Source organism: Lissotriton helveticus, chromosome 7 (assembly GCF_964261635.1).
Source record: "Lissotriton helveticus chromosome 7, aLisHel1.1, whole genome shotgun sequence".
Taxonomy (NCBI): domain Eukaryota; kingdom Metazoa; phylum Chordata; class Amphibia; order Caudata; family Salamandridae; genus Lissotriton; species Lissotriton helveticus.
This window is the reverse complement of record NC_136068.1, coordinates 1418342166-1418363548: the sequence shown is the minus strand read 5'-3', so window position 1 is coordinate 1418363548 and position 21383 is coordinate 1418342166. Positions and strand designations below refer to the sequence as shown.

Sequence of the window (21383 nt, the reverse complement as noted above, 5' to 3'; positions counted from 1 at the left end):
TATGTAATATTGACAATGATAGCCCTTTCGGTGCACCAGTGCATAGTGGAGGAACTATGCCCCTAAGTACAGTTTTAAAACAAACCCTTGCCAGAATTCCCAAGCAAGACTCCGATGAACTTCCCACCATTTGTTGCTGCTGTTTTTTTATTTCACAAAGTCATTTCAACAGAGAATATGATCACTATACATGAGCATACACAACTATACCACTTATGTATGACTTTCACACATACATTGAGAAATATGAACGGGCGGCTCCTCCATTTGAGCGGGGGAGCGTCACCCCACAAGCTCCAGAGCTGAAAAATCAAATGGTAATAAAGTTTATTTATTACCGTCCTGAACTAAGTGTCAGGATGGGGCGTGGCCAGTGCTGCCGAGTGGCAGCAGCAGAAAACTATGCGCGTTAAAATGTGCATGTCTCTTTGGCTGCTCGTCTTGGGCAAGACAGTCAGACATGCACATTTTAAAGTTCTCTAACTTAGCTGTCCTAGACAGCTGGGTTACAGAAAGCACAGGCCTCCAGTGATTTGAGGAGCGCTGGGAGAGCCTGCTCTATCCAATCCTGCTGCTGCTTTGCTGCTGTGAAAGCAGCACCAGGATTGGGTAGCGTAGTTTCCTGCATCAGGAACTTCCTGGAAGACACCCGAGGGAGGAGGATGTCGTGCTGCACGAAGGTAAGTGAATTAATTTTTAAAAAAACCACATTTTTCGTGCCTTCCCACCTCCACCCTCAGTGCAAGCCTGCCGCCACTGAATATGAATACAGTCTAATGACATGAGCTGCTGAATTTCACTCTGGGGATCCATGTTCGAGTCTAAGCATTGGCTCAACATCCTTTGACTCTGAGCAAACTACTCAATCTTCTGCCCTTCAAATAAAATGAATCTGATCTTGTGTATTGTACTCTGGTGCTCATGTAAAGTGCTCTAATGCCCTATGTAGAGTCCAAAATGCATTAATGGGCCTCGTTTTAATACAAAAATTGATATGAGGCCTTATTCCATGCTTTGCTACAGAAGAGGTTTTTCAAATTTGCTAAAATCCCTAGTATCAACACCAACATTTTTCAGAAGCAGTGTGATTATAGTGAAAGGATGCCATAGGCCAGCACCCACTCTGACAAAGTATTCTAGCTCCAGAACTCCCCTAGAGTTCACCATCTATCAGTTTTATGGGCAGATGAATGTCTTGGACACAGTCCAATATTAAAGGGCACGGTCAAGGACCAGACATTTACAAGCAATTGCTGTTATTACATTTAAAAAAATCTGCCTGTCTCTTGTTCATTAAAGTTAGGTGAGTCACAAAAGTTTTATGTTTGAATATCAAGTGGTGGTTCTAAAAAGTTTGGGAAGCTCTGTTTTGTTGGATCTCTGTGGCGGTCATGCACCTGCGATGGGGACTAACAGGAAGTGTTTCTGACTCTATAGTTTACTTCTAGAGAGCCAGCAATGGGTTCAATTCTTTACACATATACTTTCAGATCATCAGTAACCTCAAGATTGCTCATGGTTATCCTTCTGTTAACTAAATCCTGGAATTTTTTCCCGCTGTTTGATGAGGGCCTTTTTGTTATATATTTTCAGTCAGCTCCACTTTTGCATTACAGTGAAACTTATTGCCTTTAAAACTCTAAAAAGATGCTGGATTTGTTGCAACAACATAAGGCATGGTGCCTGAGGTTTACTGAAATTGCAAACTGATTAAAAAATTGTGAGCAATACAATATGTCAGCTTCTTTACAAGCCTGCCTCAAATTGGCCACATTTTATGATGTTTGACTTAAACACATTTCCTGCTTGCCTTCCTTCTTTCAACTCTCTCATGTTCATTTTGGATAAGTTAGAATAGCTCGGAGTATCATATCTATAGAAAATGATTTGTAATTAACTTGGCTAGGCTCCCAGAAAAGTGAGTGCCATCTACAACAGCAAACTGAAGGCAATGTATTTTAATTTTTAGTGTAGCTTCCTCTGAACTCGGTAAAACCAAACATGTAGGACTTAATTCCATGGAATATTGCAACTTCTATATTTGTTATATTTCTGTGTGAATTTGAACTTCAGAGGATGTTTACATACCAAAGACTGACAACTAAAAGTAATGACACCGTGGAGCTGGCACTTACTCAACCATTGGCCCTTCCATTCCCTACTCCGCCTCTGCTTCTGCCTTGGACTGCTTTGGAACGCAGCCCTGTGGTGGCAGCCCTGCATGTTTTAGATTTAGTTGGCAGCTACTTGAAATTGTTTCTCAAAATGTTTTATTTTTTAAAAACTTAGCAGCCATAATAAGGGTTTGATTGGAAGAGTACTTTGCCACAAATTCTGCAAAACCCCAGTTGGCTTGCTCTATTTAGAGTTGGGCGAACCATCATGTTCCCCCCGATAGAGCCTCCACAGTCTCATCCATGGAAACCATAGACCGATGGCCCAACTAATATTGGGCCATCGGTCAAAGACCTCAGGCCATCTTCCTTATTTAGGACTGTTCCAGAAATTCCTTAAATTATACCATTATGCCACATACATGACAGTTGTGGTAACAATTTACAGCGAATGCTTAATTTGCTGTACATTTTTCTTAAATGCATGGGAACAACAGAACATGAGCACCTGTTGTTTGTTTTTCTGCACTATCATTTTAGAGTGAAATGAGACCTCACATCAAAAGTTGATGTGAGGATTGAATTTATGCTGAAATAGAATGCGAGATGACAGATTTGCATTTTGCATAATTGTCTTTATTTCATGTAATGTTGCCAACATTTTGTGCAATTATGCAAATGTTTCACACCCATAAAAAGCATATGTTGCAGAAATATATGCTCTAAAATACAGATTATCAAACTCTTGACCCTACTTAACATCTTTCTATACAAATGTTGACCTATATTTAATGCTTGACACACATCATTTTGAAAATCTAACTGGTTTTCAATGAGCTTGCTCAAGGCAAGCCCTTCCGCAAAATAGTATCCATTATCCAAGAATACATTAAAGCCTCTCATTACAAACATTTGACGGTCCACCATTTGTCCTTGAGGGTTGCAGTTGTGTCAGGCTCGAGCCATCCTGAATTCTTAGGATATATCTACACGAGCTACATTTGCATGCAAAAAAATCTCAATTGAACCCATTTACGCAGTTAGAGGTGTTCTTAAATTCCAGTATCATTCCCCCCTCTTGAGGACAATTGTAGGACACCTTTGCAGAGCATCCTTGAGATGTTTTACTCTTTCTGGATAAACTCTATAGACATAAGAAATTGATAAATTATCTAATTTATTTCTGTTAATACAACCTAGATATAATTTGCATATCCACGTCATACTGTTCATAGGTGGCTGCAGAAAATAAATAAGGAAATAGTGTTTGGTCTACCTTTCATCGCCTCTTTCACAGTTGAATCAACTGGAATGATATTCTTCTCCACCAGTTCCAGGGGACCTGGCCTGAGAGCTATCTTTTCATTCAGGTCATCTGCAAGGCGGGCTCTTTTCAGCTTCATCTGAGTAGCCTGAAGCGACCCATCTGCGCCTGAGTCTAGGAGGTCAAAACCAACAGGGTCAGCTCAGAAACTCGACAGTTTTAGTTTTACTATGAAATAAAGACAGACACTAGCTTTGATTTGCTTGCTTGTTAGAAAGAATTACACGGAGACTTATTATTGACAGGATGATGCAGTTAGTTAACACTCTGTTGACTTTCGCGTTAATATGAATGTTATTAGTTCAAATCTTGACAAGGCCTACTCTGGTTTTAATTCTCCCACAGTCAGTAAATGTAGGACCATAAAATGGTTATGATACCAGTTCTTTACAGTACTTAGTTGTGTATCAGAATGTCTCACAGAGAAATGTTGTCTGCCAGAAACATTACCTACAATGGTGAGATATTTTTGCAGATGGTATTGAGGAAATGTTATTTGTTGGACAATATTCTGACAGTGCTATTCTGATATCACAACCTCATCAGAGCTTTTCCAAACGTTTACCTACTTGGGATGTGGAAGTTGACTGTTTTCTATCTTGATGGGAAAGAATTACTCTTACAAACCTCTAATGAAGGCTACTATGTTCACCTGTCACTTCCAGGTATGAGGTTGGATCTCTGTGGATAACATTCGAGTTTGTTTTTCCATTTATTAACATAACATAAAATAACACTGGCTTGCTGGGCCTGAAAAAAACTACACTGACATGATTTCCCCATATATGGCACTTCAATCCTGGAAGTATCATCTACATAGAAATTATGCCTCTATCTCTATGATCCCTCCTTTTTAACAATATATGGACCATTGAAGGACTAGAGAGATGTTCTGGAGAGGTCATACAGGCAGGGAGCCTCCAGCTAAGCAGTTGGATGTCTTTATCAAGATGCTCATGTTGTTTTTTAAAATTTGTTTTGAACAGTAATGTTATGCGCCATTCAGTGGTCATTTAAGGCTACTTTTACACCATTGAGTCATTTAACAGGTTTAGTATATCTTTCTTTGTTATCTTGGTGACCCTTGCATAAGTGTATACATATGTCACAGGCATCAGATCCCAGAGCAGATTTCTTAAAAGTTTAACATTATTCTATAGCTTATCTGCATATGAGACTATTAATGACTTATACAGTATAAAAACACATTACGTGCAGTAGAGACCAATCAAGGGCAATAGCAACTTGGTAATAATTGTAAAAATGGAGCTGAAATCACATACATGTATTCAGAGAACGGTTTAGGGGGGTAGTTCTTAACCTTTTAACTTATGGGACCTCCACTTCAATATTACTGGAGCCTGGGGACCCCCTACTGAACCATTATTGGGATCTGGGTACCCTTACTGAGTCATTAATTTAACTGGGGACCTCAGCCTAAGCAATTTCAGTGATTAGAACCGCAAAACAATACACAAACATTCAGAAACAAGCATTCATCAAACAAATACACAAATGACTAAATATTTTATTTCATTTACAAACAAATATTTAAAAAAATCGAAACTGAAATTTTAATGGGAAGGTTGGAGATTTTCTAAATTCAATTGAATCCACCCATTAAACATACTATATTCTGTGTGACGCACTGCTCACATTAATCAATCTGAGGATACCAACATGGCGCCTAATAATAGAGTTTGGTGGATAGGGTGCTCCATCCAAAAAGTGACGAATATTCCAAGCACCATATTACAAGTGCCATTTAATATAATGCACTTATAATACGGTGGACAGGATATCCATCGCGTTTGTGGCGGAGTATCTTATCCTCTAAACTCTAAATTAGTCCCAGAATTTTTAGCTCCCAATGTCAAATTCCTACAATGTTGCTTCTTTATTTACATACACTTTATTAATCTGTTAATATTATTTAATTTCATATGGAATTGAGGACCCCCTGGGCTGGTGTTAGAGACCCCCAGGGGGTCCCAGGACCACAGGTTAAGAAACACTGGTTTAGTGGGTAAAGTCATTATATTGGGTGGGTTATGACTAAATCCATAAGGGTGAAGTAAAGTTCAGATAGGGCAAGCTATTTACGGACAAGAAGTGCCTGCAGTTCTTTCCTAGATACAAACAATAAAACTGAGCTCTTAAAAGATTGGGTAGAACGTTCTATAATTCATGGCAGTCCCTAAAAAGAATAGTCTAAAGCCTGAGGGGTTCTGAATTTCAGCTGTATCAAAGCCATCCTTATTTCTGTGCGAGGCCTTTTGGAACGCTGTTGTTTTTGAGGACCATTTCTATTATGCAGTTCTCTGGGACTGTCTCCCACAATGAGGGCTCCAGAACTGGATATATGGCTCTAGATGTGACCTCTAAAACTGGATTTGTGCCTCTATGTGGTGCCTTGCCAATGATACTTCGCACAAAACTCGTTTACAGACTTACAAATAGGCACAAGTGAATGGCGGCAAGCTTACTGAGTGATTATTGCTAGCCACACACACTGAAGAATCACTATGATGTTGAGACAAGAAAGAAAGTGAAAACATCTACAACACCTACACCGGCCTTAAAGAAAAGTGATTAGAAACTGAAGAACTAGAAAAGCTACATTTCTTGAAAGCTACTGTTTTCAAGACTCTTCGGAAACGGTTGTGGTAACTTCCCACAAAGCAAGCCATGGTCGAAAAAGACATGGACATTGATTCAACAAAGTCCTGGGGACCTTGTTTTAGCAGAATGACATCACACAGTCGAGGCTTTGCCTATCAATAGCCTTCTCTTGGTTGCTGAGGGTCTGGGGAAGAGAAATGTGTGGAAACCACAGAAAGTAAGCACAGCTATAAGGCCCAAAATACAGGAGATGTGGGATCAGTTCTTCGGAGTTGTGCAAACACGAGGCCATTACCCCCAGGTCCCTTCGTCCTCGACACCTTCATAATCACAAGTGGAGATGATCATCTCCCGACAGAAAAAAACAAGAGGAATGCTGGGATACTAATACTGCCCCTCCCCCCGGGAGTACATAAGCAGTACTTACCCAGCAGCCCTCCTGTTCTTTTTTCTGTATGTCGACAGATTGGATGGTGTGCTGGTGCTGCTCCTGCTGGGCTGGAGTGGCGTTGCTTCTCTCTTCCCCCGCCCGGCTGCCTGGCTGTGCGGGCGCGGGGTTCCCTGGACTGCCTCCTGGCCTGCCGGGCTTGCTGGGAGTTAGTCATTCTTGGAGACGGTGTTCTGCTGTGCACTTCGTGTGCCTACCGGTCCTTTGCGGCTGGGGCTGGAGTTCCCGAGATGTTGCTTCCGGGTCGTGGCTCGTCTTCCCGAGCTTGGCCGGGGGGTCGTGCCTAGTTGGATGTGCTCCTGCTGTTCCTGGCTGTGATGGCGGTGGAGTGGGGACCTGTTCCTGGGGTGGGCCCCCGCTCTGGGTGAGTCCCGCTTGAGGGGTTTTTCTTTCTAAGAACATGCATTTCAGTGAGACAATCAGCCGGCTTGATTGGGGTGCGGTGTTCGAGTCTCGGCGATGCCTCTGTTCATGTTAGTTTCTCCCCGTGCTTAGCATTTGATTCTGTGTGGCGCTCTGTTGCCACACACTGTGCTTGCTAATTGTTCAATGTCCTGTCAGCTCGGCTCTGTGCCTCTGCTTCCGGGCTGCCTCAGAACCGGGAACAACGAAGCAGTGTTGAAAAAGGGAGACCAAACCGATGGGGGAGCTGAACTGGTTGGCTTGTGGCTGTATTTGTCAGCTCCCCTCTGATGTACATGGAGACCGGATCTATGGGGGAGTTCTTCTAGTTGGAACACCGGCAGCTCCCCTACCTTAGCTGGGAGTCCTCTGACCCGTCCTGGGGCTCCGGTTTGCCCCTCTGTTTATGGCACGCCTGGGACTTGGGTTACATCGGCACTGTGGATGTAAAGTCCCGTTCTTGCAGGGGCTACAGATTTGGGGACCGGGCTTCAGGATCAGGAACTGTGGATGTTTTCGGGTTCCTGCCAGTCCACTCAGCCTCATCTCCTTCTCAGTTCGATGGAATGAATGCCATTGGATTGGGAGCTCCGTGATGCCCTTCATGGTGTTCATTTGCTTTACTACCTGTGCTGCTTTTCTGTGTGGATGTGTCCCGTGCAGTTCATTTCCTGTGGACCCTCCGCCCTCCGGGAAGGCCCCCAGCTCCTTCCTGGGCATGGTGGCTATGTTGGTGGGGGCTTCGGTGTTGGTTCTGCTGGACACACACGTGGCTGGAGCCCGCGCTGTACTTTCTTCTGGGGTCCCTGTGTGACTCGTCCATTTGGCCCTGGCCTTTCCGCGCTTGGCCGGTTGGGTTTCGTGGGGTGGCGTCCCTGGAATGCCTTTCTTTTTTGGCATGCTGCTGGGAGGACTTATAGCTGGTGGTCTCAGGCGCTGGGGTGCCGTGTTCCTTTCCCTGTCTCTCGCCTGACTGTCGGTGTCCTGGGTTCTCTATGGCTGCTCGAGCTTGGCTGTGGCTTCGCTTGCGCCCTTCTCTGGGTCTGTGATGTTTTTTCCCTGTGCCAGTGGGGGCCTTGTTGTGCTGTTGGCCCCTGCTCAGGCTGTTTCGCCCCCATTCTTCTTCTAGGTGTCTCTTGGGCTGGTCCTGGAAGTGGTGGCTGGCTGTCCTTCTGGATGTGCCGTGTTCTGGCGTCATTTTCTCCTGGGGTGCCGTGGTTTGTGCCGGGGCCTCCTACTTGGGGTGCATGTGTTCGCGCTGTGCTTCGTCCCCTCTTCTTTTTTGGGTTGTCCTGCTGCAGTCACAGGTGCCCGCGCTGCTTGCTTAATGTGGGTGCTCAGTGGCGGGTGCTTCTGTGTGCTTGTGGTGCTTGGACACACTGGTGTTCTCTGGTGCTTCCCCCCCCCCGCGGTTCGTGGGTGTCTGGTGGGTGCTGGTCGGTCGGGCGCTGTGGTTCCTGTGCTCCTCTTTTTGGTCTGCGGGGACACGTTTCTGTTCCTGGCCTGCTGCCTTGCAGCCTGCCCGCCCCAGCTCTTGTCTGTTCTCTGGGGGCGGGCGTGTCGTGGGGCTTCTCGCTTTGGTTCCCTTCTTCGGGTGGTTCCCCTGTTATTGGCCGCTCGAGCTTGGGGGTTTTTCCCTCCGGGGTTGGCGTGGGTTCCAGTCGCCTCTGTGGGGGCTGGTTTCTTTTTTTTTCGCTGGCTCTCTGCCTTTTTTGCTTGCTCCTAGGGTTTTCTCTGTGTTGTTGGGATCTCCCTGCCTGCTTGCTTGTACCTTGCCCTCAGCTACTCTTCTGTTTGGGTCGCTTCTCGCTTCTTCGGCGACCTTCTCCGTGGGTGGCCTTGCCTCCGCTGCGGGCTGGCTGTTGTGGCCTTGCTCCGGTTGTGTGCCCTGGTTCTTCACCTCCGCTTCCTGGCTTCTGAGGGTTGGTCGGCATTTGGGGCTCCTGGTTCCTGGCTCTGTTCCTCCAGTCCTTTGGGCTGCACCTGGTTCCTGTCCTTGGATGCTTGCCGGTGTCGTGCCGGGGGCTCTCTGGGGTGCTTTGTCCCCTCTGCCTGCGCTTGGGTGGCTTGTGCTGCCTTGGGTTCGACTGTTCTGTGCTGTTCCGCCCTGCCTGCCCCTGTTCTCATCTGTTCCCTGCGGTTTTGCTGGGTCTGGCCTGGATGGTGTCTGCTCCTGTGGTTTTGCTGGGTCTGGCCTGGATGGTGCCTGCTTGAGCGCCCGTCTGGGTCTTCCTGGTGCTGTGGGCTTCCCTTTGCTCCGGCCTGGGCCTTCTGGTGTTGTCCCGGGACCTTCTGTGGGCTTGGCCTGGATGCTTATGCTCTGGCTCTCCCCGTGCTTGCCTTTGGTTTGCTTCTGGTGTTTCCTGGCCGCCCCTCCTGTTTCTGCCGTGGTGCCTGCCTGGTTTGTTCCTGGCTGGGGCCTCCTGGCTGCTGCCGTGGCCTGTTGTGCCGCCTGTTCTCTGGTGTGGTGTGCTGTCCCCATGCTCCGCTGTCTGCTCGGTGGATGTGCATGGTCGGGCCGGGTTGGTGCCTGCCTGGCCTCCTGGGGCTGCTGGGTGCTGTTGGCTTCTTGGTCCTTCTGCTCGCGGGGGTGTTTGCTCACTGGGTTGTTCTGGTCTCGTCTGGTTCCCTTGGTGGGTGCCTGGCTGAGGTTTTGGCTGGGGCGTGCCGCTCCTGCATGTTGGGCTCCTTTTTGGGCTCTGCTTCCTGGCTGGTCTCCCTTTGGGTCCTGGCAGGGTGTTCTGCGTTGGGGCCGCTTCCTGGTGGTTCCTTCTGGGCCTTCTCCTGCTGTTGGTTCTCTTCCCGGGCTTGTTTTCCCAGTGTTGTGGGCCTGTTTGGGGTTCTGTGGCTCCGGTTCTACCGGCTTCCTACTGGTTGTGTGTGGCCTCGGTCTGTGCCTCCTGGGTTTTCGGGCTGTGCTGTCCCTTTTCGGCCTGCTCTGGGGGTTTGTTGCCGGCCGTTTCCGGGTTCTTTCCTGGTTCTGTGGGCCTGGCTCGCTCCTTCCTCCCTTGCTGTCCCGGGCTTTGTTCCCGGTGTGGGTCTGTTTGGGTGCACCTCCCTCTCTGTTTGAGGTGCTGTTCTGTGGTGCTCGTGCCTCTGCGGGTCCCTCCCTCCTGGCTGCGGGCTGTCTGTGGTTTCCTGCTGCTTGGTCCTCTGCTCTCCTTCTGGGGTCTGCTTGGGCCTGCTGTTCCTCCTGCGTGGTCGGGTTGCTTGGCTCTGTTACTGGCTTCCCGGTTCTGTTGGCGTTTGTTGGCCTCTTTTTTGCGGTTTGCTTGGCTCCTCTCCGCCTTGCTGGGTTGGGGCCTTGTGGTTCTGGTCTGGGTGCTGTGCTCCCTGGGCTTTCTTTTTCCCGCTGCTCCTGCCCTTGCTGCTTGCCTGGCCTGGGTGTGGGGTTCCTGGGCAGTCCTGTGTCATTTGGGCGCCTTCTTTGTGCTGCCCTCGGTGCCTCGTTGGGCGGCTGCTGGGGTTTCCCAGTTGCTCTGTGCTCCCCTCCTGCCTTGTGTTCCATCCCTTTGGGGTTGGGGTTTTCTGGGCTTGTGGTTGATTTCTCTGTTCCCGACCTGGTTGAGTTTTCTTTGTAGCTGGTTTCTGGTCTTGTTGGCCTCTCCTTGTTTGGTGGGCTTTCGGCTGGGTTCTGGGGTTCTTCCCCTTCCCTGTCTTTTGGGTCGGGTTCTCGATCCTGGTCGGCTCCTGGGTGCTTGTTGCTTCCTGGGCCTCCTCGGCCGGGTTTCTGGCCTGTGCTTCGCCTTCCTTTTTGGGCTGGGTGCTTGTGCCTGCACTCTGTTGGCCGTTTCTTTCTTTGGCTTTCTTACGGGTTGTCTCTTCCTGGTGGGTCTGCCTGGCCCTGTCTGCCTTCCGGCTGGTTCTGTCCTTGGTGGTCTTCTCTGGTGGGTTGTTTTGGCTGGTCTTGGTGTCCTGGTCCGGGTCCCGGTTGCCGGTTTCTCGGGTTGGCGGCCTCCTTTCTTTGGAGCCCTGGCCTTTTTTCTTTGTCTCCGGTCGTTGTCCCTGCTGTCCTGTTCTGGGCTGCGGTCTTCCTTTCCTCCTCGGTGCTCCCTTGGGTGGCTGCTTTTGTTGTGGTTTCCTGGATGTGCTTGTGCGTGCGGAAGGCCGGGTTTTCTGCTTTGGTATTCTCCACTTGTAATTATGAAGGTGTCGAGGACAAAGGGACCTGGGGGTAATGTCCTATTACTTACCGGTAATCTTCATTACTCCGGGTCCCGTAGTCCTCGACACCTTCATACGCCCCTCCCTCCCTCCCGGGCGGCCGGCCTTCCTGTCTGGGCTTGTTAGTACAGGAGGGCTGCTGGGTAAGTACTGCTTATGAACTCCCGGGGGGAGGGGCAGTATTAGTATCCCAGCATTCCTCTTGTTTTTTTCTGTCGGGAGATGATCATCTCCACTTGTAATTATGAAGGTGTCGAGGACTACGGGACCGGGAGTAATGAAGATTACCGGTAAGTAATAGGACATTACTAGATTGTCTCTTAGAGATGGGGAATGATGCACAGGGATCAGTGTTACAGGACTGATTCCCATATGTTATATCTCATTTGCGGTCCATTTTTTACCAGTAAAGCTCACCTGTTTTGAAGGAGACATTTCCGGTTAAAACACTTTGAAGTCGAAGTACTCTTGCAACATTTCTAATTATCTTTGTGGCTGGCAACTCCTCCTAGCGGGCACATGTGGAGCTACAGGAGTCGTGTAATGAAGGCCAGCCTTTACCTTCATGCCCCTTTGGCCAGAGGTAGCAAAAACAGTCCCCGGTGTGTCAAAGGGCAGGTAAGTGGGATCCACTGTTAACCTGTCTAAGGGATGCCCATGATAGACACCTGGGTTCATCTGTATATTCTTAGAAAGTTGTTTTCCCCAAATAAAAAGTGAGGTCTGAATCAACACATATCTTCATGAGTCTGCTCAGTTATAAATAGAGAACGTGGTCTTGAAAAACAATTTACTTATTAAAGACCTTTAATCCATGAAAAGCGAACAAGGAGCCATGCGGCTGGTCTGCTTTCTGTAGCTGAAGATAATAACAAGGCTACATGTCTGAACACGACAGCTTCAGTTCCTGACAGCCCATCTGCCTGAGCTATGACTTATTGAATGTTGTGATTTATTATTCATTATCTACTGTGATAAAGACTCCCCCTTTTCTCGCCGGTCCACACATCTGGCTTCAAGATACCGCTGTCTTCATCAGTCACCAATGCCAGAAGTGATCTATCACAAAGACTGATGTGCACTATTAATGCAATGCACCAACTGGGATTGCACCAGGCGTGCTCCATCAATGATGTGACTGATGCATTAAATCAAGCTTCGAAATCAGTCTAACTAGGAGTCTGATGCCATTTGGGAAGGTAAAACCTTGGCAAGAACTAAACATATCTCCCACTCTTCTCCGTGCAATCAAGCCACTCCTCTCTCTCTCTCTCTCTCTCTCTCTCTCTCTCCCTCTCACTCTCTCAATCTCTCTCTCTCTTTCTCTCTCTCTCTCTCTCTCTCTCTCTCTCTCCCTCTCACTCTCTCAATCTCTCTCTCTCTTTCTCTCTCTTTCTCCTCCCCCTCTCTCTCTCGCTCTTCTCTCTCTCCCAATACTCTCTCTTCTCTTTTTCTCTCCCCCTCAACCCCCCATCTCTCTCTCAAGTCACCTATGTTCATTCTCTCACCCTCTATTGAAGGCAGTCTGCCCATTTGGTAAAGTACATATTCACTCCTTGGGGCTTCTTGGTGCTGGATAGCAGATGTGTGTTGTTACCTAACTCAATAGCACTCATAGTATCCAACTTGGAGGGATGAAAGGCTGAGTGGCCTGTTGTGGTCCAGCCTGTGACCAAGAGGCAAACACTGATTCCCGGAGTGAGTGCATTAGTCCTCACTAGTCTTACTTTACGCTTATCTGCAGCCCAGGAAAAAACGCAGCACAGGGCACATTATGCGTGACATCACTGGACGCTGCGGCTTAACTCCAGAAAACATCAAATAAGCTCTAACGTTTCCCATTTGCAGTTGAGTTTGTGCATGCTCGCACTCGCGCTCCTTATGCGGATCCTTATATAGGGGCAAACACAGCCATTTGTCGGACCGACCAGTAATGTATGCAGCATACTTGATTTAATAGGCGAGGGGTCCACTGTAACCCCGGCGTGACTTACACGCACCCGCGTTTGTAAAACTAAGAACGAGGCTAAATATGAATTGTTTTTTAGATTTGTTTTTGTGTGAATCGTTATGATTGCGTTGTGTGATCGGTGCTTATTCTAAACTCGTGCTTCCTAAATAAGGTGGGTAGTGCAGTTCGTAGTACCACATACAAATTACGAAGGTGAAAATGAGGAGCGACGCACCCCTTCCAATGATTCAATATCATTTCACGCATAACTAGAAACAAAAGGAGGCAGCACTTCTTACCTTCTAAAATGTGCATATTGACCAAATCCGACCTTTCGGGTCTGTTTCTCATTTTGTGCTTTAAATATTCTTCAGTCTGTAAAACGAAAATACATACCAATGGTTTACATCCTGAAGTATGACACTTTGTATTTTACTTATTGGAATGATTTTCACATATTTCTATTGTTATGCCACACAGATTCCGGTATATAGCATAAAACGACTTTAAGCAATTTAATTTTCCAAATGGTCCAACCCATGTATATTAATTAATCCCTTCATTAATTCACTCTTCTACTGACACTCACACACATGCTATGCCACTGTGTCAGACATGACTAAGGGCACCGAGATACTAAACCACCAATCAGCCTCACAGCCACCAATCAGTGCTTACTTCTACAGATGGGGACTTATGGAGCTGCTATGGAATATGTAACTGCTCCATATGGTTATACTAGTCTTACCTGAAAAGGTTGTGTGTCAGAATATCAAAGACATAAAAGAAACCTGGCATAAATACTGTGTCCTAAATTTCACTTACAAAAATTCCACCCCATTGGGCAAAGATTTTCCAATATTAACTCCAATGGGCTGATATTTTTGGAAAAGATATTTAAGACACAATACTTCAGACAGTGTTATGACTGCAACATTCTGGTGTCTGAACCTAATAAAACCAGCATGCTTGCAATACATTTAGACACATGCAGCAATTTCTTTCATCCACATACATAAGACCATAGACATAGGCAGCCTCAGGTAGTGCTGAGCACAGAGTGATAGAGCAGGGCCTCTCTGATTGGCTCCAGAGCATGGACAACAACTGGTAGAGTCAAGAGCCCTGCTGGTCTCTTATTTTAACCAAGCTTCATAAAAAGCACTGCAGGTGCCCTCGAGATGCTCCTTCTCTGGCACTCTTATCTGCCGCCCCTAGTGGCTCAAACTAGCTGCACCTCAAAGTTACCCACAACGTACCAACTCCTCATAACGACCCACACCTAATGGAAATATGTAACATGTTATCTGAACACACAAACACACAACTGAATTAGAATTAGAATTAGATTGTTGAACACAATCCTAGTTTTATGTTTACTTTCAGACTATATGTAGGCTCAAAGGTCATTGTTCCGCCAAACCACAGTATAAATGTCAGCCTGTTCTCTTTAGGGAAAAAAAACTTCAATGAATGTTTTCCTGGCTCAGTTATTTGTTCCATTTGGGAACTGTCTGAATGATAGCTGTGTTTAAATTTCTCCCTTTATTTACGGTAGCTTGTGCCAGACTGAGTCCCTTGACACTTGGCAGCAGTATTATATATAGCGCGCGCCCATTCCAACAAGGATTTGCAATGCAATAGGTCTCTCATATATACGCAAGTTTGAGCTAGTGGCATTGTAAGTGACAATGCCTTTAATTTATGTTTTGATTCTTAAAACATAAATAAAAGGCATTGTCATTTGCAATGCTAATAGCTTAAACTCTCGCAAATGTTTGTATTCCAAATGCTTGCTTGCAAAAGCGCCCTATGTCGCACTTTCACTTTAATGGTGTCCATGACACTTTCTTTAGACGATTCGTGTCTAAAGAAAGGTGCGTGGCCATGATTAAAGTGAAAGCTCGTATGGGGTGCTTTTACAAAAAAAAGCAGTTGCTTAAGTTGTCAAACAAATGTTTTTTTTTGTAAAAGCGCCCCATACCGCACTTTGACTCTAATAGCGGCCACGCTTATTTCTTTAGACGCGGCTCGTGTAAAGAAAGTTGCTCAGCCGCCATTCAATTGAAAGCGTGGTATGGGGCACTTTTAAAAAAAAATTTTTTTGTCAAGTTAACAAATGTTTTTTTTTCTGTAAAAGCGCCCCATGCAGCACTTTAACTTTTAATGTCGGCCACACGACTATCTTTAAGATGCAGCTCATCTAAAGAAAGGTGCGGCCGCCATTAAACTAAAAGCTAGGTATGGGGCGCTTTTAAAAATCAAAAGCATTTGTTTAGTAGCATAGCGCGTGCAGAAGAGCCGCCCTGTGCAGGGAGCATTTTTAAAAGATAAAGTGCAGCGTCCATGATCGGGCGCCACGCTGTCATGAAAACAGGGTGGGTTAGAGAGAGCCTGTTGTGCCTGCAAAAACAGCTAGATTAAAGACATTAAAGAAAGTAGTGCTCACAGACTGTAGCTAAAACAGACTGTGTAACAACACAAGTAAAAAGTCCAGTCCTCATGAGAGGTTACAAATGCACACAAGGCGTTTCCAGCCGCGGTCCGTGCAGGTACCAGCGGTGGGGCTACCTGGGGGTGTGGGGGATTTCGAAGGACGATGCTAAGGGAAAATTAAATAAATAATTAATTTTCCCTCTACATGGCCCCTCGAAATCCCCCCAACACGGTCCCTCTGCCCCACCGCTGTTACCTGCACGGACAGCCGCTGGGCATTACTAAGGCGGAACTAATAAGCCTCTTAACGAATCAGTAGCAACCATTGAAAAAGGACAATAGCAGGAGCCAATTGATAAGCTGGGTGGAGAGTGGGCGGAGCTTCAAGTCCATACCTGAATACAGCATGCCTCGCAGAGCAGCACATGCGCTTCCCATGCTTGACCGAAAAAGTCTCTGTGAAACAGTTTTTGCTGCAAAGTTGCCAAGTTTGTTTGACCAATGACTCTATGAGGATAGCCTTACGTTAGATATTGTCAGTCTGAGTACACAATCTTCAAATTTTCATTGATCGTATCAGAAAATCCAGACTGTTCACCATTTGAAATATGGTCATCAGTTTCTACCAGTCAATAGCTGAGTCAAGGTTTCAACAAATTTCACTCTCATTTATCGCAAAATGCAATTCACAACTTCCATGTTTATTGCGTCAACAAGTATTTCCTTTACACTTGTTGAATTCTCCAAATGTACACCTACTAGAATTCCCTAAAAGAAATGCCACTTCTCCCCATCCCATGTATGACCCATATTCCTTGTCCCACCTCTCCACTCTTCCTTTTTACCCCTTCTGTTGGATGATCCCCTTCCACCTCACTGTTTTCACCCTTTTGTACAGACCGCAGGTGCTTTGCAATTGGACTTGTGCACATTCTCATACCTAAGACTATAGAGCCACTGAAAGCTAGAGCCAGGCTCGAGTGAGTCGTGCAAGGTGGCTGGCTCTGATTAATTTTGCAGTGTTTTTAGACCATTGAGCCTAAAATGAGCTTTACTTTTAGGTAGCTTCCACCTGCCACACATGCTCAAACCCAATGCACCATAATCAAAGCCTAAGGGTTAACCTTTTATGCAAAACAGGTGTGAGAAAAGATAACCAGGGAGAGGCTGAATTGCATAATGGCAAACTAGAAAACCTGATATCAGTTCCGGCTTCCCTGCTTGAACAAATTGTGTGATCCTAAATATTTAATTTCACCATGCCTCCTTTTTCATTGCTAGTGCATATTAGAGCATTTTGAAATGTTCAACTTCAGAGTGTGCACTGTTCAAATGCTTCTTGTCTTTGATTTAATAAGCTATAATGTTGATCCATATATAATAAGAATCTAGGCCAAACATAAGGTGTACACAAAAACTGACTTGCCTCTTAATTAATACACCAATGGCATTGCCTCAGATGGTGGGGGGGGGGTCATAAATGCTTCCGAGTTCATGTTTAAAAACTATACCTTTTATAAAATCCTTCTTAATGCAGCGATATAATCTGAGGTACGCACGATCGTTGGCCGACGCAGCCTTGCCCACCTAATGGAATGTCCACACCACGGCGGAATTTGCGCCGCGGTAAATGGTTTAAGTAAAACCTTCTGCATTTGAACAAAAAAAATTGCTTTATTGAAAAGCAATCACAGACATGGTGGCTTCGCAAAACATTGGTATTTGGCAATCACTATTTCGAATGGACTTTACAAGTTTTAGTGTGGTCCTTTCAAAGTGTTTGTGGACAGGAAGCGTTGTAGTGTCCTCTGCTTAGAGACAGTGCTTAATTTGTACAAACAAGCGCGGGGACCCAACTTTTTTCTTATGAGAGCGCTACTGGCACTGCTGAATGCCGTATTTGATGAATCCTAGGTTTGCTGCCTAGGATTCATCCCCCTTCATTCTTCTTTCCAGGTGAGAAGCAAGGCAGCCACGTGCCCTAATTTAATCAAGGCAAATGTGCTCTCGCCACTCTTTTTAGAAGTTAAGAAAACATCTCTTAGTGAGGTCTCCCTGGGTCCTGGTGCCACTGCCCCTGCTCTACTGTAGGTAGCCATATTAACCTTCCGGCTATTTTATTTACATTTATTATTCTATTTCTCTACAGTTTACTGCTGGACACCTGTAAATCACTCGTGTCCTCTGGAGCTTATCCCTTTAAAACAGTTTAGTATAGTTTTAGAAACGGTATGCAAGCTGACCGACATGAAATATGCGAATAATAAAACTGAAAATTGGATGCTAATAACATTTTATGTCAGGAAGCTTTCCTTGCTTTGCTGGCAACCATTTTTAATATTCTTATGAAACCCTTTCCTGTTCTAAGTCGTGTCCTTTCCAGTTGAGGAGTCTCACTGTCAGAAGTAATCAAAACAGAATGATGCGTTTCAATTAATAGACTGAAGGGGGGGCACAGTATTAAACCCAACCATGGATGGCAACGCTAGCTTTCTCTGATTGGTGGGAAAGGTGTTAAGGCACAGTATTTAAACTAAATCCTAGATGACCATGGCAGCTTTCTCCTATTGCTGGGTGAGGTGTAACAGCACAGTATTATATCTAACACTACTAGGAAATAAAAGCTTTGCCTGATTGAAGGGAAACGGCATTATGACGCAGAATTAGATCCAACTCTAAACAGCAATGTGATGTTTCTAAGAATGATATGTAAGGTTCTATGGTACAGTGTTAAATTCAGCCCTTCGTGACAAAGCCAGCTTTCTCTGATTGATGGGTAAGGTGTTAAGGCACAGTATAAAACTAAATCCTAGATGACCATGACAGCTTTCTCTGATTGATGGGTTAGGTGTTACAACAGAGTGTTAATAAATCCAGCTCTAATTGGTCAAGCTAGCTTTCTCTGGTTGACAGATAAGGCACATTACACAATATTATATCCAATTTAAAATGCAATGATACATTGCTTGGTTGCTAGGTTTCGAAGATGATTGCTGTGTAAGGTGCTATGGCACAGTATTAAGTCCAACCCCACATGACACACTTAGCTTTCCCTGATTGGGGTAGGGCCTAACGGCACAGTGTTAAATCTAACCCTAGATAGCCTTGCTAAATGTTGTTATAGCGCAGTAACAAATGCAACCTCAGATGCTGGTGCAAGGTTTCTCTGACTGCAGTCAAGCTCGTAGTAAACCGCGAGGGGGCACGTGTTTATTTGCATGTTGGTTGTACATTTGTCAATTGCCTTGAAAATTGGATACAGAAAATTGAATGGACAATTAATTAGATACTTTTCACGTGAATTGAAATGTAGTTTACGTGTATGAAGCTTTTGAGGAGCTCTGCTCTCGTGTCAATTACCTGACGCAGGATTTTCTATAACAATACATTTTGACAAGTATTTGAGGCATGACCTTTCTCCTTCATTTGTTAATCAAAGCAAAAATAAAGTAAATAACAATAAAAAAAGATAACCCCCAACTTATCCATTCTGCCAAACAGTACCCAGGCTTGTACAGGCTTTGTGTGATGGTATATGACGTAATACGACATGACAGCGTGCGAACATTGATGTCACGTATCAGAGATTCACCGTTTCCATTGTATATCTCTCCGGCAGTACACAAGAGAAATATTTCAGGCTAGGTTGGAAACTGAATGTTGATAGTTTATGGTACCTCTAGAGCTCTGGTCTTGGAGAAACCTATACTCGCAGTGCCTGTCATAAATTGTGCTCCGCTGAAATGGAACCCTTGGGTTGCGCTGATTTATAAAGACAGGTGCGGATATGCGCAGACGTTACCTTGGCTCGCTCCAGACTTTTCCTTTGCTCATGGAACGCAGCTGGGCTCTTGAGTGCTGGAAGAATAGGAAGAAGATGGGGCTGGTGAGTGACAACTCTGCAATAGGAATGCTCATTACCTGCTATTAATCATTGGACACAACCTCCTTAAGCACTGCACAAAGGAAGTTTCCATTGATTAGCATTGTATCCTAGACCGATCTGGAAACGAGAGCAGTTGCATTGAATTGACTGGGTAGAACCCTGCTTCACTTCATCTCTTCCACTAATCCGAATTATACGTTGCCAATAGTTTATTTTGTCATACAGTAGAAAATAAAAGTTGCCAAAGAACACAATTTTAACCTTCCTTTGAATAGAGGGACTACTAAGACGTTGGATGGGTGCTGGTTATACAATATCTTGAAAATGATACATAAATATTTTTACATCAACTTTCCTCAAAATAAGCGATTTTTTTACAAGAAAACAAGAATATGTCACAAGATACTGTTTCAATACTTGTGTTCTCATTTAAATTGTCAAAACGTTAATTATGTTATTATGTTATATGTTTAACAAATAATATCCAGTTGTATCTTTTAAGATCTGTAAGCAGAAGTGGTGCACTGCCACAGGAGTTCGTAAAGGGGACCCTGGAATATTTAGTGATGACAAAAAGAAGGTTGCCAACTGCTGATAAATCACATAATGATACATTTTGTTAATAACTTCTCAATAGTAAAATACCGTTAACATTTTGGGCACAGAACATCCTCTAAATAAAAAGATATTTTTTTCTTATTCAGAGATAGACTAAAAAAATGACAATTGACCTCAGAAGACCGCCCCAGCATGAAGTGATACTGCAGGCAAAATAACGCATCTTGAGCATGGTATTCAATTAAAGATGCCATGAGATGTAGCAACAGCAACCCTTGGCTTGTTCTATGGTCCTCTTACCGCTGCCCTTCCTACCCCTGGTCTCAAGGGCCATGAGGGCAGTGCTATGAACAGAAGCAAACAGGGCTTGAATCGCCCTGCATCCTTGTGATGTTTAAGTGCTATTAACTCCGTGTAGCACTTCAACCGCGATGCAAACAGTGGGACAAAGAATCAAGTGCAACGTTATCCAAGTCCAACGAGTGCATGGTTTCGCTTCTTCTACCCCTAACATTTTGGTAAATCAATACGTTTACAGCAAAGATGTATTGTCATCTTATGCAAGCAAGGAAGATGGGCTCCTCAACCTGCTGGATAGTAAAAGACACACATAATCGGGATGCAGTGGGCCCTCCACACATCTTTGCATCAGTGTCATTACACCTGCTGCACTATTGATAGTTATGCTCTTGATCTTGATGTCAATTCATGTGTGACTGAGTGTGAGTGTGTGTGTGTGTGGTTGTGGTTGTGTGCGTGTGTGGTTGTGTGGGTGTGTGTGGTTGTATGTGTGTGGTTGTGTGTGTGTGTGGTTGTGTGTGTGTGGTTGTGGTTGTGTGCATGTGTGGTTGTGTGTGTGTGTGTGATTGTGTGTGTGTGGTTGTGGATGTGTGTGTGGTTGTGTGTGTGTGAGGTTGTGTGTTTGGTTGTGGATGTGTGTGTGGTTGTGTGTGTGTGTGTGGTTGTGGTTGTGTGTGCAGTTTTGTCTGGTTGTGTGTGTGTGTGTGGTTGTGTATGTGGTTGTGTGTGGTTGTGGTTGTGTGTGTGGTTGTGTGTGTGTGGTTGTGTGTGGTTGTGTGTTTGGTTGTGTGTGTGTGTGGTTGTGTATGTGGTTGCGTGTGGTTGTGGTTGTGTGTGGTTGTGTGTGTGTGGTTGTGTGTGTGGTTGTGTGTGTGTGTGGTTGTGTGTGTGGTTGTGTGTGGTTGTATGTGTGCGGTTGTGTGTGTGTGGTTGTGTGTGTGGTTGTGTGTGTGGTTGTGTGTGTGGGGGCGGTTGTGTGTGTGGTTGTGGGTGTGGGTGTGGTTGTGGGTGCAGGTGTGGTTGTGGGTGTGTGTGTGGATGTGTGGTTGGGTGTGGTTGTGTGTGTGGTTGTGTGTGTGGTTGTGGTTGTGTGTGTGTGTGGTTGTGTGTGTGGTCATGTGGTTAGGTGTGGTTGTGTGTGGTTGTGTGTGTGTGTGTGTGCGGTTGCGTGTGTGTGC

At 45.5% G+C, this 21383-nt stretch overlaps 1 protein-coding gene across 4 annotated transcripts in view; it reads right to left on the bottom strand.

The window, feature by feature from the left end:
* The window catches only part of MYOCD (myocardin), a 206624-nt gene that overhangs the window by 102650 nt on the left and 82591 nt on the right, over positions 1–21383 (bottom strand). For 2 of the 4 annotated variants that reach the window (XM_078654725.1, XM_078654724.1), the window contains 3 exons: positions 19264–19319; positions 13325–13400; positions 3391–3552 (listed from right to left, as the gene is read on the bottom strand). In XM_078654725.1, coding sequence (XP_078510851.1) covers positions 3391–3552; positions 13325–13400; positions 19264–19319 — 294 coding nt within the window. The remainder of the gene's footprint in view (positions 1–3390; positions 3553–13324; positions 13401–19263; positions 19320–21383) is intronic. The other 2 variants (XM_078654727.1, XM_078654726.1) reach the window with 1 other exon arrangement.